The sequence below is a fragment of the Plectrocnemia conspersa genome, unplaced genomic scaffold (genome assembly GCF_051122295.1).
Source record: "Plectrocnemia conspersa isolate PC_06_02 unplaced genomic scaffold, ASM5112229v1 ptg000009l, whole genome shotgun sequence".
In the NCBI taxonomy this organism is placed as follows: Eukaryota; Metazoa; Arthropoda; class Insecta; order Trichoptera; family Polycentropodidae; genus Plectrocnemia; species Plectrocnemia conspersa.
Window position 1 is genome coordinate 26063756 of NW_028277173.1, and position 26782 is coordinate 26090537.

Here is a 26782-nt window from a genome sequence, read left to right on the forward strand (position 1 = left end):
AAAAATTAAATTTAGATTTAGTATTATTAAAGATTTATGATTAGAATTAGTTAATAGTCAAAATAAAACAAGCATTTTCCTTTGCAATTATAATTATTGAATTTGTTATTTTAATTTATTTTATTGTATTGTTTTTTTATTATTTAATATTACATAAATATTTCATTTTACTTAACATATTTTTGTACTTTTTTATATGTCATTATTTTTTTCATATTATATTATCAACAAATGTGAATAAGGTAACGTGGCCTCTTTTTGCTTAATGGTTTCTTTTAAATTTTTTATGAATTGAAAATCGTTGACATTATTTTTATTGCTATCAATTATATGCTGGCAAAAAATAATCCTAATAAAATTGTTAAAATCGGAGTCAGACCATAAGATAAAGTTGGAGTCTGAGTCGGTGAAATTTTCTCCACAGCATTTGATATAACACAATTGATATGGTCGTTTTGGGTAGGAAATTAAAGAATTTGCTACAATTTTTCTATTTTTTTTTATTTTCTTTGGTATAACATAGATAGTTTAAAAAACAGATATTCTCATTATAAAAATATAAACAATATTTATGTGTAGTAAATACATATAAACATATTAACAAACAATATATTAGAAGATAAATAAATTCAAGAAAGTACATAAGTTATTTTTATAAAAAAGCAAAATTATTGTCTAGTAACATAATGAATAATATTAACAATTAAAATTATTTTAAAATCATATGTATATATGTATATCGATTTTAATAACTTGTAGAATGGAAAGTAATTTATGATAAATAATCCTAAATTAATAATCACGTTGTTATGGACTACTGCTGAATATAAAATCTTTCGATTTAGAACAAAATAAAATTGTGCAGAGCACAGAAGTTTCCTTTATTAATAAAATAATAGTCTATTTTATACAGTATTAAAATTTCTGCATGTGTTACGCATATGCTTTGTCAGATATCTTTTAGATTTAAATTTCTTTCCACAATTCCCACAGCTGTAGTTATTCGAATCTCCATGTACATCAATATGGCGCTTCAAGGTTGATTTATTTTTAAATTTCTTTCCACACGTATCGCATTGAAAATCATATGAATCATAATGTGTATGCATATGAGACGATAGAGCTCTTTTATGCCTTAAAAATTTGCCACACTCAATACACGTAAAGCCTGTGGAATAATCATGAGAAAACTTGATATGAGCCAAAAGAGAATATTTACTTTTGAATTCTTTCCCACATTTTTCGCAATCAAAGTTTGACTCACAATGTGTATTCATATGAATTTGAGAACTGTATTTGGATTTAAAGGTTTTCCTGCACTTTTCACATTTATACCAGCTGTTATTGTAACAATATCTACTAATGTGAAGAACTATACGTCGTCTACTTTTGAACGATCTACCGCAGTTGTCGCATTTATAGTCATTAACATCGCTATGAATGTTAATATGTTGCTTTAAATAATTTTTACTCTTGAATACTTTTCCGCAGACTTCACAAATGTAGTCATAAGAATTGCTATGAACGATCATATGACGAATCAGAGAATCTTTACATTTTAAAACCCTTCCGCAATCGTCGCATACAAAATAGTTTGAGAAAGTATATTGATGTACATGTCTGATATGATTCAGAAGATTCAGTTTATTTTGCAATACCTTTCCGCATTTTTTACATTCAAAGTTCTCACAATTATTGTCTAAATGAAGAGAGAGGGAATCGTTAGATTTGAAAGTGTTTCCACACTTTTCGCATTTAAAGCTAGTATCGCAATGATTTTTAATATGATACAAAAGGTGAGTCTGAGATGTGAATACTTTTTTGCACTTTTCGCATTTAGACTCGAACATATTGCGGTGAATGTTTCTATTATGTTGCAACAGATAAGATTTAGTTTTAAATACTCTTCTACACTCTTTACATTCAAAGTCGTTGAAAAAATTATGAGTTTTTAAATGACGTACGAGAGATTTTTTAGTTTTTAATTTTTGGCCGCAATCTTTGCATACAAAATCTTCATGAAATTCTTTGTGCTTTAAAAGTAAATGATTACTTTTATATACTTTTGGGCACTTATCGCATTTAAAAATAGACTTCACAATATAACCATGGATGTTTCTATAATGCGTCGATAAGTAAGATTTAGTTAAGAATACTTTCTTACACTTTTTACATTCAAAATTATTAGAATTACTATGAGTCTTCATATGGCTTATAAGAATTTGTTTAGTTTTCATCGTTTGACCGCAAGTTTCACATATAAAATATTCACTATGAATTTTCAAATGCCTTAAAAAGAAACCTTTACGTGTGAAAACTTTTCCACACTCGTTACAAGTAAAGGCATTGGATTTATTGAGATTATATTTAGCATTTATAATTAGAGCTTTAACACATTTATTGAGATTCATATGCCTTAAAAGATTATCCTTGTTTTTAAATATTTTTCCACATTCGCGACATTCATTAGAATGAATATCAGCATGTTTTAAAAGCCAATGTTTGGTTTTAAACCGTTTTCCACATATATCACATTTAAAATTACTGTTAAGCTCTGTATCAATATCCACATCGATAGAGTCGCTATCAAGTACGTTTTTAACGTCACGTGTTTCTGAAATTATAAATAGAGATAAAATTAAATTAAGAATATATTAAAATAAAAAATATTTCTGTAACCTGTTTCAAACATATCGTCGGCTGTATCTGTATTATTGTCTTTAATTGGCTCATGCTTTATTTTCACGTTCTCGAACTTTAGGACAAAAAAATATAATTTTTCACGATGTTTTTAATATTGTAAATATTTTAGTTTACCTTAAATGTACATGGTAATTTTTTAAAAATGCAAGCAGTTTTTATATGACCATCGCCATCTGGTTCTAAAATGTATTATAAATATAAATAAACACAATTATGTGTGTATAAATTAATATAAATAATAATAATGAACATCAACTCCATACCTATTTTAATAGGCTGTGAAAACGACATTGTAGCAATTCAAATATCAATTATCATAAGTATCTCCTTTTCAAATTCTTGGTGATGTCTTTTCGTCAAGTTTTTAAACCCTTAATGAATTTATAAATCTATAATATAAACGCAACTGACAATTGTCCTTAAATTATTTTAATCACATTTTAAGCTTTAGGTATAATCTGCAATTAGAAAAAATAGTATTTATTTTTCATAAACTTATTGAAAAAGGATACAATCACAATGTTTATCATATTTAACCTTAAACACAACATACGTCAAATCACACTAATATCCTAAGGCCTAAACGCCGCAGATTACGCCCATAAATAAAATTTTCATTAATTTACAATTAAACGTGCAAAAAATCGAATTTAATCAAGAATTGGCCAATTTATAATGACTGAAATCTATTTGTTATTGAGAAATATTTAAATGCACAATGTATATAATTATATGCGCAATTATTGATTTTTTATTAATATTTACGCAATAAAAATTGCTGTAGTTAGGTATTAATTTCTATGTATTTAAATATTTTTATTTTATTTTTAAGCTTCAGTTAGGTTTTGTTTGGTAAATAAATAATTATTTATTTAATATAAATATATTTATTTAAGGCTTTCTTTATTATTTTTCAGTGTAAAGAAATGTCACACAATTTCATTTTAAATGTTGTCAATGCCGGCGGAATATTCTTATCATATCGGTGGATATATTTTAGACAGGTATTCCTTTACTAAGGATTTAGGTGTGACTTTCGAAGAACGTTGAAAATTAATCCATAAAAATGCTCGGTTTTATCTTAAGAAATGCGCTACTTCAGGAATACTTTAGTATTGCGCACTCTTTATGATGCTCTAGACCGCCGCATACTGGAAATTCGCTCTTTAATTGGGATTCCAGGCGTAATGAATCAATGTAATGAATTGAAACTGAAAAAAGTACAACATAAATTCTTCCGATATTTTTACATGAAGGATTCGGGTATTATCCGTTCTTGATTCCCAGCGCTTTTATTTTGGCAACGCTAGGATACGCTAGGATAGTGTTTATATAATTGAACACTTCTGGAAATTGCTCAAAAGGCATCGTAGACAACCCTTCGGTGCTCAAACAGCTCTAAATGTAGGCTACGGAAGGTAGTTATAGTTCTCGGTCGCATTCACTATTCTTCCCTGTAAAGTCTAGAACTGGAGCACTTTCCAACTCTTCTCTGGCAAAGGCCGTTCGTCTGCTCAATAAACCAACCAATTCATCCGCCAATTGACTTCTAAATGCAAGTTGGGTATCTGTTTTTTTACCCCTCGAGTTGCTTTTTCTCATATGTCTTTATATAATATATATGAATTAACGATGTCAGCTTCAATCATATAAAACTATTTTCTTAGCCACCACTGCCTGGACTTCCATGATATATTATATGATGACAAAAGCTGGTCAAATTTATCAACTCCTCCCTAAAATTTGTTGTAATCGCATATATGTTTAGGGCATGGGATACTATTTCTTCAACCACTTTTGTTTGTACTTTTCACGCTTCCTTTTATATTTGGATTGTGCATGTTGGAAGCAACACAAACTACCTTTTTACCTCTATATCTCCATTTGGTTACGGATATTGGGCGTCATTGCAGCTTCACTTTCTCAAAGTTCCATATTTTTATCCAAAGAGAACTTAGTGGATGGAAAATATTTTCTTGTAGATAGTATGGTTCCAACAGCAAAAATCTTTTTATTCAACAATTTATGTAATAAAGTCAATGACAAACAATAGCCAAAATTTTCAAATATAATTGATAAATCAGTCACAACTCTTTCACACAATTGCCTGATTCAGATTAGCCCTGATATATTTGTTTAATTTTTTCTGGTCTGTATGTATATATAATACAACCGATTCTCTTTTCACGTTCCAAGAAAATGGATAAAATATTTTTTTAGTGATTTTTTCTATTATTAGTTACAAAAAAATTATGTTTTGAGTTTATTTTATGTAGTATTTTAATTGAGAATTTTAAGTAATGGAACCTATCTCCCATTTTCATATGTGCACCTTACCTTTTTTACACAATTTTTATGCACAGTAACGTCTGGAATGTAGCCTCCTTGTAAAAAGAGAATTGGGTGAATTTAAATCATATCCATAGAACGAACAATATATAGAAGTGCTCTCGAGGTTTTGTTACTTCAAGTAACCTAAACAATTATCATTTTTCTTTCTCTATCCCTGTGATTAAATTACAAAAATGTTGAAAATATCAGTATTTATAGTTAAGTACAAAATATGATAACTAATCACATTAAACGGCACAATACATCATTATACATAATATGAACAAAAATATACACATAATATGAACAAAATGACAAAAGTTAAATTTATGGAAGACATATAAATTAATAATATTAAGATATTGGTTGTTGTCCGTCGGTAGCAGTAAAAAAGACGTATAATTTTTGGGCAAGTTGTGCCCCGACTCGTCTTGTAGAAGCTAGTGGTCCAGCTGAACGTCTCACGGGAATATCGGATATTGTTTTTATAACATTTTCAGCTGAATCAGATTGCAAATACTAAAAAAAACAAATAAAATATCAAAATATATTATAGATTGACTATAAAATATGAAATAATGATAAAATACTTGAATAAATAATACTGGAGATGGATAATTATTGACTATAGCTTGAGCGGTTTCCAAGCTAGCTGTAGGAAATTTTGTAAGAGCTTTACACCACAATTGAAGTAAACCTTTACCTATAAAAATAACGTTATCAATATCAATTGTTAAATTAAATTATAATATAATTACCATTTTTATCCACTTGAACACATCCTTTGTTATCTCCCCTCATGTAAAATGTAGCCATATCATCGACAGCATTTCTTTCTTTCCTATTATTAAATCATAAATTTGTTAATTACTTACAATAAATATTTTCAAGACACTTCTGATAATTTTACTTACTTGAATGGAATTTCTGATATGGATTTTGTGTATTGATATATTATTTGGGCTAATTCTTCATGTGATTCACATTTAACGCAGCTCACAGAAAGTTCAAATAGTAGTTCTAGAATAATAAAGCAAAATTAATCATATATTTATTATATGTATGTATAAATATTTTATCTTACTTGTTAAATAATAATCCAAATCATTTTGGCAAACTTTTGAACTGACGTTCTTAGCCTTCTTTGCTTTAGGTTTTTTACCATTCAAACCTCTTTAAAAATAAAATGATTAAAAATATATAAAGTCTATTTTCACTAAAAGTTGTAATACCTAAAATAAGCTTTACTTCCATAAAGCAGAAGAGTGACTTGATAATTAGTAGATTCTTTATAGAATTGCATCCTAGTGTTCAACGATCGGTCAATCAGCAACTCTTCCATTTCCGACATATCTAAAACTACCAATATAAACGGTTCTTGTACTTCACTCTGCGTTGTTGATAACTAGAAAATACATCATAATTAAAAAATTACACTCCATTATTAATAATTAATAATAAATATAAATACCTTTGCTTCGTCGTTGACAAAATGTTTCAGAGAATTTCGCTTCCAACCTATACATTTTTCATCAGCAATTATGGGTGGTTCAGTCTTATATTTAATATTCGATTCGTTCAACGTTGAAAGAACTTTTGAACAATACGGCTTACTCAATAAACCGGAACCAATTTCCACAGTAATATACTAATAATATAAATACTATATGAATCATCGAACATAAATTATATATTATAAAATTATTAAAAAATAAAACCTTAATGCATTCACCAGGTTTTAAAGATTTGCTGTTTGATTTTATTGCAAGTTTTAATGCCTTTTCTCTTTCGATCAACGATTTATCTTTTTTGGCCCTAGGTGATTTTTTAGCTTTAGATACAGGAGGACTTATCGTTTTTTTTTTATTATATATAGATAATGGACAATCGTCATCTTCGTCATAACCATAAGGTGTATCTTTGATATTTTTACTTTCCATACAAAAAACGCCGGACGATGAGGCATATGAATCAAACTTATTCAAATTAACCACAGACGATGTTTCTTTAATGTATTCATCATCTGAAATTATTTTTTTACATTATGAAAATTCATATTTAGGTTATACGTTACACATTTTTTATCAAAATATTAAACTAACTTAAAAGTTTATTAATATATTGTTTCTCAATTGTTGGAGACGGCTGTAAGTTTTGTTCCTCAGTATCTGAACACAAATCTATGGTAGTCATTTTATGTTGTTTACAAAACATTCAACTGTCAAACACACTGAAGAGTTGCCAGTAAAAAAAATAATATTCAAGTATTGAAAATATAAATTCGTTGGAAATTATTTTTTATTTGGCAACAAATTAAATGGTCAGAATTAAAATTAAAACTCAGTCAGAATCTTAAAAATAGCCTAATCATATTTCTATTATTCAAGGTCAAAATAAATATGAAATGGTTAGAATAAAAATATAGGACGGTCAGAATTAAAATAATGCCTGGTCATAATCATATGATTGAGGGTCAAGATAAAAATAAAAATATTGTAGGGGTAAGAATAAAAATATTGTAGGGGGCCTATTGTACACTATTTATTTAGGTAAATTATGGCAAAAATTTCGTGTTATAAGGCTGCTTATATTCTGACCATAACCGTATTAAAATTCTGACCATATATATATATATATATATATATATATATATATATATATATATATATATATATATATATATATATATATATATAATAATTTCAAATTCAGATTTTTTTTACCGGCCATAGCAAAAATGCATAGTTTTATAGCAGGGCTGTGGAGTCGGAGTCGGAGTCGGAGTTGGAGTCGTGGAGTCGTGGTGTTTTGGCCGGAGTTGGAGTCGGAGTCGGAGTCGTGAAAAATGAGCGACTCCGAGCATTTTTTAAATTATGAAATTTATGAATTTTTTATTGCGTAATAATGAATGTGTATAGCGTATGAATATTAAACGTGTAGAAAAACACCAAAAATACCTGATAAAATTAAACTTTTTTGAGTCGGAGTCGAAGTCGGAGTCGGAGTCGGAGTGGAGTCGTGTTGTTGGTAAATATCGGAATCGGAGTCGGAGTCGTGTTTTTTTTTAACGACTCCACAGCCCTGTTTTATAGTGAAGATGTTATTTAAAATGGTTTTAAAAATATAGATTAAATTATTAAAATTTGATAAATAAACAAATGACGATGGTCAAATATAAAAATTAATTAAGCCAAAATCATAATAATATAAATACTAAAAAATATTAAATGAAAAGAAATTCATACCTCGCCAAATGTATCTTTTATGATGTGATTTATTCACCCAGTTAGATCTACAGTTTTATGGCATAACTATTGTTTAAATTATACTAATATACAGATAAAAGACGTTTATATGTTAGGATCGAATGAAAAAGAGTCTAGGTTGATTCAAGACATTGTAACGGTGATGTTATAAAAGTATCTTTGGTCTCTGGTTTCTTGTGGTAATAATGTGGTTCTTTAAACTTTGGTTGTATAATAACTAAATGTTCTTATAAAGTGTATATTAATTAAAATCAATATATATATATTCTTAAATAAAATATATTTAAAAAAAATGACAATCTCAAGTACACATAAATAATATGAGGACAATTTAAATGAGAAATTTATTGTATATAATTGTCCCATAAGACAAATTGTCTATTAATTACTGTCGGACAGTTAAGGTGAGAGCGAGCATTGGTCAGAATAGTGAACACCCCATGAATAACTCTCTGCAACTAATTATTTTTCTAAGAAAAAATCCGAAGAATTACCTTACCTAAATGCACAGCAAATCATTTTATGGAACAAAGTATTTATTTAAATGCACATATCTCTTAAAATCATTCCCTTTTAAATCGCATCCAAGTAATATTAGTACTTGCGTATTATAAAATAATATAATATATAATTTAAATAATGTCTTTTTCATTCTTTTGATACTTTTTTAACAATTTAACAATTTTTTATTACAATATCTTTATAAATAAAACAAAAAATAAGATTTTATCTTCTACTATTAAAAATATATATACGTTTCAGGAATTATAAAAAAGGATGTACATATTTAACATGTTGATAGAGATATTTTTTGTTTTTAAAAACCTTTTCGCATGTATCACATTTAAAGTCGTAGGAATTACTATGCACAGACAAATGATTTTGAAGGTATCTTCTATTCTTAAACAATTTTCCACACTCTTTACATTCAACGTCATATATATCATCTCCGTGTACAGTTTGGCTATGCAATGTAAGATAACTTTTAGTTTTAAACGATTTTCCACACTGATTACAAATAAAGTCCCGAGAATCACTATGTATATGTATACTGTGGCGTGTTAAGGAATGTTTGCTTTTAAATACTTTCCCACAACTTTTACATTCAAAGCTATCGGAATCGTAACAGTCATTTATATGACGTACAAGGAACATTTTATACTTGAACGCTTTTCTGCATTTGTCACAGTGAAACTCGTAAGAATCGCGGTGAACTTTTTTATTATGTTGTAAAAGGTTAGGTTTTGTTTTGAAAACTTTGTTACACTTCTGACATTCAAAATCGTATGAATTAGTATGCGTTTTCATATGACGAGCAAGGATTTTTTTAGATTTAAACGTTTTTCCACACTCTTCACAATCAGTATGAATATTCATATGCTTCGAGAGTTCATATTTAGAATTAAACTCTATTCCACATTTATCACATTTTCTAAGATGTTGTGCAGATGCTAATGCCTTCGTCCACTTATCTTTATTCACACATTGATATAAATCCGGTTGTGTATTGCAAAATGAAATATTAGCAACTGCTTCTTTTTCTATAAATATATCTTTAACATCGTGTGTTTCTGAAAAGATACACATTAAGATAAAAAGAGTGTAACCTAATATATTTGAAACTCACTAACCCATTTTAAAGTTATCATCTGTTTTTTTAAAGGTTTGTTCATCTTTGCAATCATATTCTATATTTACGTTTTCGTGCTTAAAAGTAAATAAAATAACCTTGTTAGTTATCCTTGCTTATATACATTCATCTTATGTTCATTTTACCTTTACTGTACAATTTAATATGCTCAATGATGTAAAAGTATCATCTTCATTTTCGACACCTGGTTCTATAAATGTTGTAATATATTACACATTTTCTATGAATATTGCGTATCATTGTTATTTCCTCACCTTTCTTAATAAATTGTGAAATTGACATTATATTAACATGTATGCAAATAGTTCAAAGCATACCTAAATTCAACAAACGTCAAATGAATATATTTTTTTTGGCCTCAACACTACATATATTAAACATACTCTAAATAAATACTTTCCTTTTAACGGTATGTCATTTTATAATACATTTATAATTATATAAGATAATAATGCGCACAAAATATTTTTATTAAATTTCGGTTTATTTATTGCCGTTTTTTATTTAGTAGTTACAAATTCATTTAAAAATATTTAAAAATAATTGGTTAAAGTTAAGGTTAACAGACGTATACAACATTTTTTTCTCCTTTGTCCTCATCGAAAAAATATGTCCGAGGTATCTTTTTATTTAGCCCCTGCAGCAAAAATTAACGAAAAATTCTGAAATGACCTTTTTTTAGTGTGCTCCTTCGATATTTTCAAAATATGGTTACAAGTGTTAAAAAGAACGACTAACTATATATATATATATATATATAGCTTTATACAAACTAGGGAGCAATATGCGAGATGCGATGTCTGTCTACTTTTTCTTCCGCTTATTTATCCCTGAGAGATGAGTTGGCTTAGTTTGTATTTTGGACTTAACCTAATGAAAGTTGTAAAGCTAAAATTAGTTTTAGAACTTTCATTCCGTTAGGTTTGGGTTTGAACAGCAAATAGGTTTTAACAGCAAATTCATTTTTCATAGACATTTTTGAGAAGCTTATTAGCGCTTATCAGTTAAATTATATATTTGCTGGTATCAATATATATCTACTGGTGAATATGTATTTGGACTTCACTAGTGAAAATATAACTTCACTGAAAAATACAGATTCACTGTAACATTTACACATCGCATGTAAATAAACAATTATAAGTATAAATTCATATAATTTTACTTTTATTGGTAAAAATATATATCTACCAGTGAAAATGTATTCCGATATGATTTCCTTGAAATGATATGTTTGGTTTTTTTTTGAGATATAACTTTGTTTTAGAATCAGAGACGTCATTTAAGCTTTTTATATGGGGGGGGGGGGGGAGCAAAAGTTGGGTAGTCAGAAGTCGTTTTTTTTAATATATCGACTTCAATAAATTCATAGTATTTTATAAAATGACATGAATTTTTTGGGCAAATTCTTTGGGGAGGGAAAAGGCAAATACCTTAACATGCCTTCCCTAAATAACGTTTCTGTCGCGTTTCTTTAGCATCAGCTAAATTGGTTAATTTAAGTTGACAGGCTCTAGTGGATCAGCTACACAGTATTCGTTCACATCGTTCTAGTCATTAAACACTTGTGTCTTTCGAAGGCGGTGGCAATAATTCTCGATTCTAAATATAGGTGGATAAAGTTCATATCAAATTTTATAAAGCATCCAACAAAGTTAAAATAATAACTCCGATTTTTATTGTTATTTAGGAGTACCGCAAAGATCTAATTTGGGTCCTTTACTCTTTCTTCTCTTTATCAAAGACATACGTATTACTGATGAACTGAAAGTGTTTTAAAGTATTCGCACAAATGCAGAGATGGTCGTACGACAACCGGCTACCTATTGTTAAGTGTCACATTCTCATTTTGGACGGCGTAATTTGTTAATGGTTTAAGTGAAAGCGTTCTAAGCAGAAATAAGTCAATAATTTAGAAATGACATTCGAGGGATAGAGATTTAGTATGCTCAATTTCGCGCATCACATTGATAATTTATTGCCGATTCGCAGTTATAGTTCTTCAGCGGACGAGTAGTGATGGGTGGCAATTAGACACAGACTGAGCCGCTGCAGTATTATGTATTGAAGTAAAATTTAGTTACATGTTTGAATATTATGATAAGAGAGATCGACGACCGAGGCGCCGCCGGTCGTAGTTTTCCCGCCGAGATCCGCCAAAAGAATATGCTGCCATCCGCCCCCATTACTTATATGTTTTCAGATTGCCACCTAGTTTTGGTTATAATAACATAAATAAACAGCCCCACAGTGCAATATGTTAGTTCGTATCGTTATATAATATAGATACAATGTTAGGCATTGTTGTAATGAAGCAATTCTTAAAATTGCTACGGGGCAGTGTCCACATCTCTATAAAGCCCAGCAAATTTAAGCTGCGAGCTGTAGAGTGACCTAGAGCAGGGATCGCCAAGCTTATTTTTTTAAACTAGAGTACGGTTCATATTCACAGCGTCTTTATGTTAGGTGAATTGGAAAACATTTTATTGCATTCTCAGCGTAGCGTGTATTTATAAAGCACTTTTTTAGCCGTGTACTCTTCTTAACGAGCTTGCCAGATAGAATGATGTTTTCGGCGATAGCTACGAGGAGCTGAAACATTTTATTTAGTATGAATGCGTGTAAAAAAGCATTTCGTGTGCATTTCTAATAACAACAGGTGTCTTAAATTGTATGAATATGTATAAGAATCATATGTATGTATGTGTTTGATTCATGACGCTTTGGGGAAACATGTCAAATCACGATGGTTAGATTTCTAATAAATAAATAAACCATTTTACTATTACTTCAGTAAATAAAAAAATAAAAAAAGTTTGAGGAGCGCTTCGGTAAAAGGGGGGACATTGAAGGGGTTGCCATGACTGTACGCGAACTGCACGAGTCAGTCGAGCCTGATCGTTGTTGCGTGCGGTCTTAGCCGTTTTTAGTCTCGCTCGTTATGTTTAAAAAACTAATAACATCGCATAAAACACGCACAAAAAGTCAAAAAACTTCTCCGGGCTTAATAATAATTTAGTAGTTTAGCCCAGGTGCTAAATTAGCCGTTTTGATCACTTTTACTGACGATTGTTTTGCTAAAAAAGTGTAGTTATATTAAGAAAAAACCAGTGAGTCATATCGCCGGTAATAATAAAACATAATAAATACATATAGTTTTAAAACATTTAATAGTATTATGTAAATTAGAAATGGACGTCTTTGAAGTGTTTTATTTTGATTCTCAGATTTAGCGCTGCCAGTGTTGGTATGTTTATTGTTTAGCTCTTTATATATATTATACCTTTAAGACATTTTATATTCACTGTCTTCTAGGATTTAAAAATAACTATTTATCCTAATTATTGAAACTAATTTACAGCACGTATTTTATATTTAATAACTTGTCATATTTCGTATCTATCTAAATATATGTTATATTTTACTTAGTATCACACATAAAAAATAAAATAAAAAGCTAAAATTAATAATTTAAATTTATTATTTAATTCTAAGACATTGGTGTAGTAAATAATATTTTAAAATCGTGATAAACAGTAATGTATCCAGGGCAATTCTGTAATTTATCGCTGGTTCAGTGGATACCTTCCATTCCGGAATATAAGAAGCACCTCTCATGCACAATGAAGATAGTTTTCGCTTTATTTCTCGTCACCTTGAAGACGAATAAGATACACCTAATATATTTAGCTAATATAGCTTATTGTTTATACATTAAACAAATTTAATCAAAATATAATATCAACATAAACAGAATATAAAAAAGATTTTAATATTCTAATTCATTTCTTAATGAACAAAGTTGTTCTTCATTCTATTTAGCATATTTCTCATCCTAAATAATAAACATATTTTTGTACTTATTTTTTAAATATGTAATTACAATGATCCTTACATTTTTTTATCTACAATTACTGCTAAATATTTTATAATATCAACTTTATCTATTATAGTTATCTACAATATAACTATTTTTATATTATTATCTAACATTACTTTATAATTAATAAACATACATTTTGTTCTATTATCATTTAGTTAAGCACATTATTTTTTAACCATATTTATATGATACTTAAATTAATATTCAAGTTAACTACAACTTCTTAAGCATTGTTACCTATGCAATAAATTAATGTGTCGTCTGCAAATAGACGTATTTTACATTATTTTTATATTATTAATTATTTAAATAATATATATTATAAGCAACAATGGTCCTAATTGTGACCACTGTGGTACACCTGATGTCATTTTTTTCTCTTTGGAATAAGCATTATTTATTTTATATTTTTTTCATATAAATATATTTAATTAACAAATAATTTCAAACATACCTACAATCTTTAATTTATTCAACAATATTCTTTTGTCTATTGTTTCGAAAACTCCATGGAAACTGTCCAGATTTTGTGTCGATTGGCCCACATTTCTTCGGTCAATACCGATATATATCAGGTATACGACTTCTCCAATTTTCTAAGCCACGTATAACAGGTATACAGTATCTAATCTGTTTTGCAGTTTCAAGGGTATAGTCTCTTAATGTGCTTATCTATTTTTGGTGAATATTTGTATGAAGAAAAATGACAATTTTTTAATAATATTTTTATTATATATAATAAATAGTAGTTCATTTGTTTTCATTAGCATTAAGATATAAGGGTTATCCAAATGTATTGTTTTATCAAATGTTAGTAAATACTCTTATGCTTATCGCGTAAATACAATCATAGTATCTCTCGATTTTCACCAAGAGTAGCTATTTTTACCAATAACCCGATTACAACATTATTTTTTTGTATTGATGAATGTAAAATTTGTCTTGTTGATTAAAGAATAATTAATTTTGACCCAAACGATTTGGTATTCTAACTCTTATAAATATTTTCACTACAAAAATTAACGGACAATTGGCTATTAACCACTGAAAAATAATTAAGACATACCAATTCAACCAGTGATTAAGGATATATCTTAAATTAAAATGATGTGTTTTTTTATAAGCTATTGTAACATATAAAAAAATCGATTACATAAATTTCTCCCTTTATTTTATACGTATTCGCATTGCTTATTAATTTCCTCTAAAAACATAACAGACATTTTACGTCGAGTTTATCTTTTTGTGATAAAATCATTTGCAAACAAAAAATTAATTAACTTTATGTAGACTTACGTTTAATCGTAAACTTTAATAAATAACAAACATAATAGGCGTTGTGATCATAATAACTACCAGTTTGATTAAGGCTTTCTGTTACATACAAATATAGTTGATCTAAAAGTTTTTTTACTGCTTAAGTCAAAATCAAAGTTATTGTAACTGTATCCAAAGTTCTTTTCTCAATAATATATTGTTTTATTATCGTGGATCTTACAAAAATATTTTTAATATGAAAGAGAAGCTCAGTGTTTAATTTACAAGTATTAGTTATTCTGACAGGCTTAACTGTAGTTAATAATATTTTAACGATTCAATGAATACGCTATTATATAAGATTATCGAAGTTGTATTCTATTGTATTCCATTCTGTTTTGTAACTTAAAATAATCGATTATTCATTTTGTACTTATTTATGTTATATCTTATTTAAAATTGGATAAGTTTATATACTTTAACAATTATGGATCTTTGTGATATTAATTGCAAATAAATAATTTTAGCAAAGGAAGTAAATTGGAAGCATTTTATAAAATATTTTTTTTACTTTATTTATTTTATAAATATGTTTAAAATAATAAAATAATTTTATATTATATTTGTTTCAGTACACACAGAGTCAAAATGATGAAAATGTCGACTAGCGTCAGCGCTTCAGATCCGGAATGGAAGATGAAGCTCTTTGGCGAGAAGCTTATAAAATGCATGACTTCCGGCGAAGATAAAGAGTTTCCTTTGGTGTCCACTGAAAGAGCTCTTGGCGACAATATTGTCGTCGAGGAGCCAAACGATCAGATCTATGGCGTTTACTTCTCGTTCGCCAACATCAATGCGGAGTGTGACGACTTCACCAAGAATCTGGTGGACTTTTACAAAAAGCGCAACGACGCCGCCGGAAAGCAAAAGTTTGAAGTTATCCAAGTGGTACTGTGGACCCACACTGATGTGATCGTCGACTACGAAGCCACCTTCAGGAGTAACGTCCTGGATCTTCCATGGTTTGCAGTGCCGTTCTCCGACGTGGATACTAAGGTATACTTAAAAACATATTTCATTAAGATTTTTAACTCATACGAATTTTCTGCTAATACTCATAGCAAATGAAATATGATTATGTATTCTAATCTTGCTGGAAAGCTATGGTATGCCATGACTTCCGCTGAGCATTATATAAACATTTATGTATGCACTGGATAGTATCAGGTAGCGGAATTAAAATGCACATGTTAATAAACAAGACGTGAATAACCTAAACCAATAAACACTCTCCCATGTTTTGCTTGTATTAAATATATATTATGAAAAGCACTGCTTACGTGTCGCGATATAGATAATATATGATAATAAGAATAGAAATAGTACTTGGATTCTAATGGATCTTGAGCCATTCACAAAAATATAATATATATTGTATATTGATAATACAAGAAGATGTATTAAAAATGATTTCAATTTTTACTACAATATTAAATTTTCTATGTTAGTTCAAATTTGGTTCAAAATTGACTGTTTACTATAAAAGTAATAAACCTGTTGATTAATAAAATTTTAATTTATCTATTGCGTCACAGTCCCCAAGGTTGAAAATTTCCGAAATACTGTGACTTCTGAGCTGGAGATGGTTTGACTTAGGGTCGTCAAATAGTATTTTGATGGTGGAAGCTAAAGAAATATCACCTCGGAAATTTTTGTTTGTATACCCTATGCCTAGGTAAACAAACAGATATGTCCGTAGTGACATTTTTTAGCTCTCACCAGTATCCGTAAACAAAAAAAATGTCCGAAGTGACTTTTAAATTTAATTAAATAAAAATTGTTTAGCGGACCGCCAGTTGCACTGCTATACTATTTGTCTTTGTATTGGCACCGACTGTATCATTTGTTCATGTTTTTTGCAAAGTGCTTTTTGATTCGCACGTGCGCTTGTATAATGCAGACAAAAATAAGTTTTATAGACTTTTAGTAAATTCTTGTAACTAATTTTGTCGCAACAGAAGATTTATATGTAGCAAAGTTTCATGCAAAATGTGTTTTTCTATAAAAATAAACATATAATGATAAAAAATAAATATATCTTATATATAATTGTTTTTAGATTTAAACTAACTTTGAGGTTATACTGTACCACGTAAATCGCTTATGTTGGTTCAATAATCTTAGGGGCATTGATCGTCTCAAATCTTCTGCTCTCTAGTGAATACTTTGCCTTGGCTTCTTAAGTATATTAAAGTGTTGCTCGGCTGCCAAAATTCTAAAGTGGAGTATTGGCTATTATTCTCAAAATCTTCGCCGTCGATAGAAAATATGGAACTGATTGATCATAAGTGTAATTTGCAATGAATTTCCCTTTATAGAGAAGTGCGTAAATTTCAAACAGATTTTTTTGTCACAAGCTATCTAAAGTTATAGATACTTTCACTGTCCCTGTTTTTTCTGCAATCGTCATTTTTTAGGACCCGAATATTTGGTCAGTATTTTAAATATAGTTGGTCATTTTTCTTGTAGAATATGATGTTAATGTGTTAGCTGTAAAATTCGTAAATTGTATGGCATTTACGAACTCTACAGCTAACTTGCTCGATGGAACTCAATTTTGTCAATGAAAAAAATTTTTTAAGACAGTTGCGAAACGTCAATTTGCTGTTTAAACCCAAACCTAACCTAACTTGACTTAATAAAAGTTCTGAAACCAACTATAGATATAGCCAGTGGCGTAGCTAGGGTTTGTATCGCCTGGGGCGATCCTTAACATTGTCCCCCTTCTCCATAAAAGTATCTAATACAAAATCTGGTATTTTCCGGGGTAAAACAGTTTTTATGTTTGTGCAAAACAAGTTTTCAAGTTTTATGAAATATGTTAATGGTTATTAGGCATATCATTATTTTAGCACGTGCTTAATTCAAAGAAACAGTAGGGAATATCTGGTGTAACTTTACCGAATCTATGAAACTGGCTAAATTTTCGGGTAGGCCAAAAATAATTTTATCTATAAGGGCGGAATTTTATGCTCGGTCGGGTCGTAAAATCAACATTTGTTAAACTGTCATTTTTTGTTTTTACATATTCAACTTAGCTTATTTGTGGATATATATTTTTTAGTGCATTCAGTTTAAGAACCACACGAAACGTCCTTCCATCGCGAGAATGCCGTCTCCAAGATGTACCTCCTGGGGCGGTCTGCCCTCTCCCTCACCCCCTTACTACTCCATTGACTATAGTTTAGGTTAGGTTGGGTTTGTACATTTTGGCCTTAACAGGTGCTTTACATATATTTAAAAAAAATCGTTCGTGTCGTATATGATTCGACTATTTTTTTAAAACATGCAAATGGACGTTTCACGTTTATAATTTCACTAGCTCCTGCCAGTAAAATTATATTTTTACTATTAGTATTATACATGTTTTCTGATATGATTCCGTTGAAAGGTTAGTGAAAATATATTTTCATTAGAAATATACATTCACTGCAACATATTTATTTTGATAAAATAAATGTGTCGACAGGGACCTACATACTTTATATTAATGATGTATGACGCCATAATATATTTAGATTTTAATGACTTTTGATGTCATCTTCTATTATTAATTTCTCATGTTCTTGTATATCGGTCGTACGAATAGTAGGTACTATCTAAAACTGTGGATTTCCTGAGTGGTACACGCATTTATTTTTAATTATATGTTGTCGCAGTCCCCAAGTTGTATCAAAAATTACGTTGAACTCTTGAAGATTTGTGGTGACTGTTTGGCTGGACCAGATCGTACGGCTAAAGTGAGCGCTGTTCTTCTTTGTCAATTCAGTAAGTGTATCTACTATTGGTGCAAATTTAGTTGATTATATAGCGTAGTGGTTGTTCAAGAGGATCTTCAATGGTCAGGATGAAGTGTGGCAGAATTCTGGTTTATATATTATAAATCAATCACCCTTTCTCGGTCTTTCCCAAGTTCATTCGGAAATTTGTATTTTGTGAATTCTAATCTCAAAAATCAGCAAATTTATCAATAGCTTTTTTTGTTAAAAATATATTTATACGAATATTTGTAAATACTGGATAAAAACGGTGGGTCCGTGCCAGAAGTAACCTTAAAGTAATTAAAGGAGGAAGTCCAACGTCTATAACGTTTCTTTTAACTTAGCCACTTCCCGGTAACAGTACTTTTTCAAAAAATATTTAAAAACTTTCTTATGCATCGGTATAAAAATATGTAGCTATTGTCATTTAACATTTAAAAACATTCGTACAAATTTAATTTTTAGCAAAAAAATGCTATGATAATTTTCGCGAAAAATTTGCTGATTTTACAGATGAGAATTTAAAAAAAAATACAAATTTCTGAGTTAACTCGGGCATGACCGGGAAGGGGTTAATTGGTCCAGGACTCTCATGGTGTAAATCTCACAACAACTGATATGCTATTAAATGTTTTTAATTCAACAATTGTTAATTTGCTACCTGCTCGGTGACGATTTTTGGGGCTGACCGCTTTATTCACATGCTTCTGCACTCTTGATTATATTAAACGATCTCAGTACAGAGATGTATAGCTGCGTCCTATTGTTCTAATTTCCGTTTTGGGAAAGCTTATGACCGTTTCTATCCTTAGTAAATACGAATGACATAAATCTATTTGTTTCACGATTCTTTTAATAACTTTTATATGATCATGCGATAACAAGTTAACGTTCATTGACATACCCTGATATATAGTATATTTCCCCGAAAAGCATTATAGCAATTGTTTATCATTAGTTGACATTGGAATGCTGGCAAATAAACATCTTTTTATTAGTCCACATTGGCGTGAACGCACTATTATAATGTCACCATTCATTTCATTAGCGGAATAAAGAATTTCAGATTTTGCTGACGCGGTCAAACGGACATTTTCGTTGGGCATGCTACTATAATATATTGTTGGACTTTAGAAATGCTTTGCCCCCGACAATGATTAATGATCCTGGAAATTAATATGATGGATTACGGTGACGCGACGTGTGTGTGCAAATAAGAAAATCGATACTCTTTGCTACCCGCTGGCTGGGGTAATTCTTTCTCAATAGAGGTGAGCCCGAATTAAGAAGCTGATGAAATGAGACCGTTGTGAAAAGGCCGAAGGCCGTAATTCAAGTGAAGAGGGAAGGACAGGTGAGATGGGGTCTTTTTCACCCCGCCGAGCGTGATGACAACCCCGAGGGAACCTTATGATCATTATCTCCTCGGTGTGAATGGCCTTACTTTGTCAGAGACTCGTGATACTTTAAAAGTGAAATACGCCGTATGGAAACTTTTCTTAAAGTCCTACCATCGATCCGGATTGCTGTTTTTATATTTGAAGTTCGCTCGTTGATAAAGCCTGGATTTATTTATGATTCTTATCCATCTCTCTTATTTTCAAATGTCACCAGACATTTTTTTAATATTTCGATTTCATTAAGATTTATCATTTTCTGGGCAAATACCTCCAAATGACCTCACTGCAAATTTAAGTCAGAATCAAAATCTAATCATGGTCAGAGTTTTATTAACAGCCTAAAAATAAAGGGTCTAAATAAATATCAAATGGTTAGAATAAAATTTACATATGATCAGAATAAAAATATAGAATGATCATGTTAATTAAAAATATATTTTAACATTTCTAAATATAATTTTTTTTTAATAATATTGCTGGCACCAAAATTATTGGATAGGTTATGGCTAAACGAGCGCTTGGCAGAACATGGAACACCCCATGAATAAATAAATAAATCTATTTAATTGTGTGTAGGGCGCAAATATATTCAGAGCGACGATCGAAGCAGGAATAACGACAGAGCTCGCTTGGCTTGGTGTGTTGCCATTTGACAATGTTGTGAGCCCAACCAAACAAGCTGGCCCTAATGCGCATTGATAATAATAATGATAAATTAGCTGCCGATTAAATCGACCACCTGTACCAATCTCCAGCGTTACAGCAATAACAACACTATTTCCAACTGAAAAAAAAGATTCTGAACATTTGTCAAAATTATTCTTAGCATTTAATATACATTCTGGCTATTCTAATTTAAATTTATAAATTCTGCTCTGAAATAAATTCATTATTAAATTACTATTAAAAGTCACTGGATTGGTTTTAGATGATGTAGAAGGAACAGTTTCTAACAATTTCTGTTTTGTTGATTTTGTGTAACAATGGTTATGTTTATTTTTATGTACGAATTGTATTTGTGTGGCATATGGAGCAAACGATTTCACGGGGTCGAAAATAACCGGACCATCTGTTAGACAGACATTTGGCAATTAATTTTGCAAGGGCTCTGCCCGTTTTAATCCTGAAAAAATGTTGTTTTAGCTCCGATTCGCTCGCCATGTTTAAATATAGACGTAATGGGTTGAACGCTTCTGGAAACATGTGGCAGGTTTTCAACGCTATACAGAAATTGAATGGCAATGTCATGTCCGAATGAGATTTGCTTTGGCGTATTATATCAACAGATACTTCTACTCTTTGATTTTGTTAATATGTTTTACTATAAAAGTCGACATTATTTTGTGCAGTTAAATTTAAGATCAAAAGCAAATAAACTTAACACTGTTATGATCCATGAAAATTATTTTGTCTTAATATTGTCATTATAATTAATTAATATATATTCAAAATATTACTAATAAGGGTTTATAACTATGTCTTATACGGTTGAATATAGTGTGTATATTTGTGTATCAAGGCATGGCGTAATCCCCTCGCGATTCGCACAGGATCAACCCTTTGGTCTTGCGGGGATTTTTCTGCGATAGTTTCACTCCTGTCTAGCAGCAAGATAGGGCATATAGTAATCCCCAAGGATGGATATCAACTGACGTTTCGATCCCGCAAGTCCACGATACACATACAAACACATCCGATCATTTATTCACGAGCGTCTGTCTGTGGGAATGGAAAAAACATGCTCTTTTTATATGACGGTTCCATTAGGCGGGCAAACAGTCCATCAAGGTAAACAGAGGTCCAACCATTCAGGCGTCTGTTTGTCTGTCTGTTCTTCTTACTCGGCCAAAGTACCGATGCTCTCAAACTTTTCCTATTAATATGAGCAGTATGACAGCAAACGCATTAGATTTTATGTATTCAAAGAGCGTCTCGTTTTATTTCTCTTTCAGTCTGCATGATTCGTTGCTACGAATGAAATTTCAATCTGAGGCAAAGGTATTCGATTTTGAATACATCTTAGCGGCGAATGTATTAGCATATGAAAGAAGAACATCACCAGACGGTTTCTCGGTTAATCGGTTTTCCCGTTTGTTGTGCTGAATGTTTTTGCGAGACGCCAAGAACCGGTCTTTTTGTCTGAGGCACGAAATGTCGTATAATTAATGATGAAATAGCAACGGTCATGGCTTTTGGGTATTCGGATAGACAATGGACGGTAATCTAGACTTGATCTTATCAAATGGCTATGCGTTTGTGTATATTGCAGATAATGGGATCAGAGCGGAAGCACTGCGGTATTATTGTAGCCACTAGTTTGGGTGGGACTTATTGAGGGTCACCTTTGTGATGGGTATTGTTTTGTAAGCGCCAAAAGTTAGACATTTAATATCCATCTCGAAATAACGATTTGAAGGGCTTTGAAGATTCTCTCTTTTGAAATAATAGATTAGCAACAATAATTATTTTTAATTTGTCATTGCTTAAATCATTAAAATAATAGTAGTCTAAATCTTAACTACATTGAGTACCAAGTTCAAAATTAACTTTTATCATACTTTAAATGGATGGATAGACGCAGGGCTGCCGAGAGCGGGAAAGTCGATTATCAAGTCTTTATATTAATACTTCTTATATCAATATTTTGAGTGAGAGTCGAATAAAGCACATCTAAACCGAATTTTGCCCAATAGGAGAGCGCAAAAAACAATTATCACTTCTCAGAAGACAAAAATTCACGTCAAAAGCAACAAAATCGTGTCAGCGTCGTTGCAATGGGAACGCTCGTTACCGAGCGTTCCCATTGCAACGGCGCCGACACGATTTTATTGCTTTTGACGTGAATTTTTGCCTTCTGAGAAGTGATAATTGTTTTTTGCGCTCTCCTATTGACCAAAATTCGGTTTGAATATACTTTGATCAGTCCTCTTATATTAGAAGTCCATAGTAATATCAGCAAGGATAGCTATCATATTTTTAAAACATGGAGACACATTATAGAGCAATATGTGAGATGCGATGTCTGTCTGTACTTATTCTTCCGCTTATTTACCCCTGAGTGATGAGTTAGCTTAGTTTGGATTTTGGAATTGACCTAATAAAAGTTCTACAATTATGATTAGTTTTAGAACTTTCATTAGGTTAGGTTTTGGTTTGAACAGAAAATGGACGTTTATACACTTAACTAAGCAAAACATATTTTTTGATCTAATTACCAGATTTATCAGATTAAGAACTCATACATTTATAATCTTATAGCTTGGGTGTTAGTCCCTTGAAAATAATTTTACATTTAGTTTGATCTTAATCATAAAAAATAATCGTGTAGCTGTTTACTATTTTACATTATTTGAAATCGAAATACTTAATAAAAACGTCCTAATTTGGAATTTAGATTTTTTAATTATTTTATATATTTTATATCAATAGGCGATGAAATTTTAATCTTGAAAGGATATCGCGCAGCTGTTTACTTAGTCAGGGTTTGGTATTATGACGACGTTTTTTGGTGATTTTATATTTTTAAGTTTAAATTGCAAATACATGCAGTTCTTTTTCATAAACAATGAAGTTACACGTACGTTCGTCCAATATTACTACTGGACGAATACGATGTTGAAAGATTTTCGGCAAAAGTCCTTCACAATCTGTGTTAAAAACTGTGTTATTACTGCTTTTATAATAAATTATAGTTCGTCATCCGAGAGAAATTCTACACCTTAAAATTCGAGTTCCGATTCATCGGAATCATTATGTCTTTCAACTATCGCTATAAATGTTATTTAAACTGAAGTTAGTTTATATTAAAATTATTTACCCAAATAAAAATAATACTTATTCTGCGCTTGGACGTAAATCTCCCAATGAAAGGCAAACAAATACTGACGCACGTTTGAAACGCCGTCTGATGCGTGCGTCTGAGTGAGTCAGAGCGTTAGACACTTTGTCCTAGCTCTCTCTTGTGCATCTCGCTTGCACATGTACAAGCGAATCCGTGCTTGAGAAAAGGATACTCACCGCTTGATATACTCACCCATTTCTCTCTTGCGAAATTCTCTGACAAATGTTATATGATGGGCGCGTGAAAGTTAACGAGCTTGTCAAACACAAGGATATGATGAGCTGGAAAAAAATATGTGGAATGGTGCTCATCTATACATTTTATGTGTGTACATATTTAAAAAAAATATATTTAATGGTATAATGTATGTTTGTGTAATAGCAATCATAACCCATTGGGCAAACCTGTCGCGAAAATAAAAACATACTTGATTTAAATTCATAGAAAGCCTTACTTGATGTTAATTTCTTTCACTAAAAGGAGCTTGAGATCACTTTCTTAAGAGCTTCGAAAGTTTGAGGGGTTTAATGAAACGAAAACAAAACTTTCCCAATCGGCATTGCCGACACGGATAAAATAGCTATTAAATAGTTGCAAAGTTTTACATCCACGCGGTAAGATTGCGCTCTTATCTCGCCAATGATGAACCGACTCTTAGCCACCCTTAGCGAAACTTTTCTCCTGCCCACTGGATTACTGTTGATTTGCTTTTGTTTACGTCCAATTTTAATAGTGGATCCTCTGTAGCGCTTTGTTGTGGACTATGAGACAGGGGGCGGCATCGATCCACCCTCAAACGAGGGTTGCTTGTTTGGGGTGGCAGTAGCGTTCCACTTTACGACTGTCCTAATGCATAATCTTGGCTCCGAGACGCCATGCCACCCCTAGTGCGATGCCACTATACACGTCGTACACTCGAGGCTTTTTATTTATTTATTTAAAAAAAAACTTGATTATGGTAATGTCGGACATTTGGATGCGGCGATATCCGCACGCCGGGTCGTAATTGTCCTAATCCATATTTGGGTTTTATTCGTGTCGCCCACGCAAGGGGAGTCTTATCTGGAAGCGCACGAGCTAGGGTTACCCGGGGCGTGACTGTCCATTCGATTAACGAGTGACTCTTGTAAAGCGCGGTCGATTTTGATTTCGGCATTTTTCGTTATCTGGTGTTAACCTAAATTTTATGTTGATGTTAATTTAATTCATGCGACCGTGCCAGTTAGGTTGCCGATACTTTTAGTACGATGGTTATGTTCGAAATAATGGTGTCGTAAGGATTTAGATTAACACAAAAGCCTTTAATTTTTTAATCGTATCTATGTCAGCTATGGTATTTCCAGCTTTTAACCGTGGAATTTCTGTGTATTTATTTTTAAGCTATTTAATTACTTTCGGAATTAATACTCGGAATTAATCGCGAATATTTATTAGTCTGTTTGTTTATTAAAACAAATAATTGCGGAGATTTTTTTGCCACTGCTCTCTCATTTTATTTTTAATTTTAATTAATTTAATAATCGATGGTGTGAGTTGAATATAATTATGAACATTTTTACGCGTCAGTACTGATGCTATTTTAGCTTATTCGATTACGGTTGTTAAATAATTATTATCGTCGTCGAGTGTTGGGGGATAGTTCTGTCGCCTAACCACTATACGAGACTCGACAATACTCTTGAAACCTTCCCAATCAGCATTGTTACTGAGGACAATTTTATGGATAACCTCAGTCTCACCCTCCAGTGTGAAAAACATGGAAGGTGGTTCGAGGACAAACCTTGAATGAATTGCATATTTGAGACCTAAGCATTATCTAACGCAATATCTAAAATTGATTGGTGAATTTGCAAAGTTTAAAATCGTATCCGTGTCGCGCAAGTTCACACCGGATCGATTCACACCGGAACAATTCCAATGCACGTGTCTGGCGTTGAGATCTCTGGGTAAAATAACCGAACCTCCAAGAGCAAACACCGAATCGAGATCATTAGAGGTTAATTCACATCCTGGGGAACTATACCCTGCGATAATTATTATTATCATATTTTTATGTTTAATTTGCATCGCGACGCTTTCTAAGTTAGTTGTGTTAGTGTTTATGCGCGCGTGTTTTATTGATTTATTTAAAAATATCGCGACTTTTCCGCTCGGTCTTAAAAGACGATTCCTCCGGAGACAGGCGAAGTTGGGGATGTAAATGTTTACGTGCGGTTTTAAATATGTTTCGGTGACTACGATAATATAAATTTTGTACTCACTAATCAGTAGTTCCATTTCTCCAGTTTTATTGAGCGCCATATCTCCAATAACATATTTAGTACTACGGAGGGTAGGAAACCACTCATCCGGCCGTCCCAAGCTGGGTGCCCACCCTAAGGGTTGGACTCGTAGGGCCTTTTAACGATTACGGCAGTGATGCACGCAATGGGTTCCATGTAGTTATACCTCTCCAGTTTTATATCGGATTCCATGGGAATTCCTCGTTAATATATTGATTCCCCGTTCAGAAGAGAACATCAAAGTATCCCGTTCTAGATTAAACGTCGGCTTTGGGTGTTCCAGGTTCCAGACTAGCTTAGGCGCGACTATCTGTGAATGATAAGCCCTGATATTTCTTCTGTATTTG

General features: G+C 31.1%; 4 protein-coding genes across 6 annotated transcripts in view; 1 reads left to right on the top strand and 3 right to left on the bottom strand.

Moving 5' to 3' along the window:
• Positions 1-482: 482 nt before the first annotated feature.
• On the bottom strand, positions 483-3291 carry LOC148232449 (uncharacterized). Its single transcript, XM_088192595.1, has 5 exons — positions 3241-3291; positions 2967-3161; positions 2818-2882; positions 2680-2755; positions 483-2614 (listed from the first exon to the last, which is right to left on the bottom strand). The coding sequence occupies exons 2-5, from the start codon at positions 2992-2994 to the stop codon at positions 906-908; spliced, it is 1878 nt and encodes a 625-aa protein (XP_088048721.1). The 5' UTR covers positions 2995-3161; positions 3241-3291; the 3' UTR covers positions 483-905.
• Positions 3292-5229: 1938 nt separating this feature from the next.
• mms4 (Methyl methanesulfonate sensitivity 4) lies at positions 5230-7385 on the bottom strand. Its single transcript, XM_088192596.1, has 9 exons — positions 7137-7385; positions 6753-7057; positions 6506-6682; positions 6267-6439; positions 6119-6207; positions 5949-6054; positions 5793-5875; positions 5625-5737; positions 5230-5553 (listed from the first exon to the last, which is right to left on the bottom strand). The coding sequence occupies exons 1-9, from the start codon at positions 7246-7248 to the stop codon at positions 5389-5391; spliced, it is 1323 nt and encodes a 440-aa protein (XP_088048722.1). The 5' UTR covers positions 7249-7385; the 3' UTR covers positions 5230-5388.
• Positions 7386-8963: 1578 nt separating this feature from the next.
• Positions 8964-10337, bottom strand: LOC148232451 (uncharacterized). Its single transcript, XM_088192597.1, has 4 exons — positions 10206-10337; positions 10077-10141; positions 9932-10007; positions 8964-9871 (listed from the first exon to the last, which is right to left on the bottom strand). The coding sequence occupies exons 1-4, from the start codon at positions 10231-10233 to the stop codon at positions 9066-9068; spliced, it is 975 nt and encodes a 324-aa protein (XP_088048723.1). The 5' UTR covers positions 10234-10337; the 3' UTR covers positions 8964-9065.
• A 2495-nt stretch (positions 10338-12832) lies between these two features.
• LOC148232452 (nucleoredoxin-like) overlaps positions 12833-26782 on the top strand; it is a 60187-nt gene continuing 46237 nt past the window's right edge. Inside the window, exons 1-3 of one of the 3 annotated variants that reach the window (XM_088191320.1) lie at positions 12837-13077; positions 13141-13198; positions 15724-16147. In XM_088191320.1, the coding sequence (XP_088047446.1) occupies positions 15740-16147 (408 nt within the window). In that variant the 5' untranslated portion in view covers positions 12837-13077; positions 13141-13198; positions 15724-15739. Of the gene's footprint in view, positions 13199-15723; positions 16148-26782 lie in introns of all 3 variants that reach the window. The other 2 variants (XM_088191319.1, XM_088191321.1) reach the window with 2 other exon arrangements.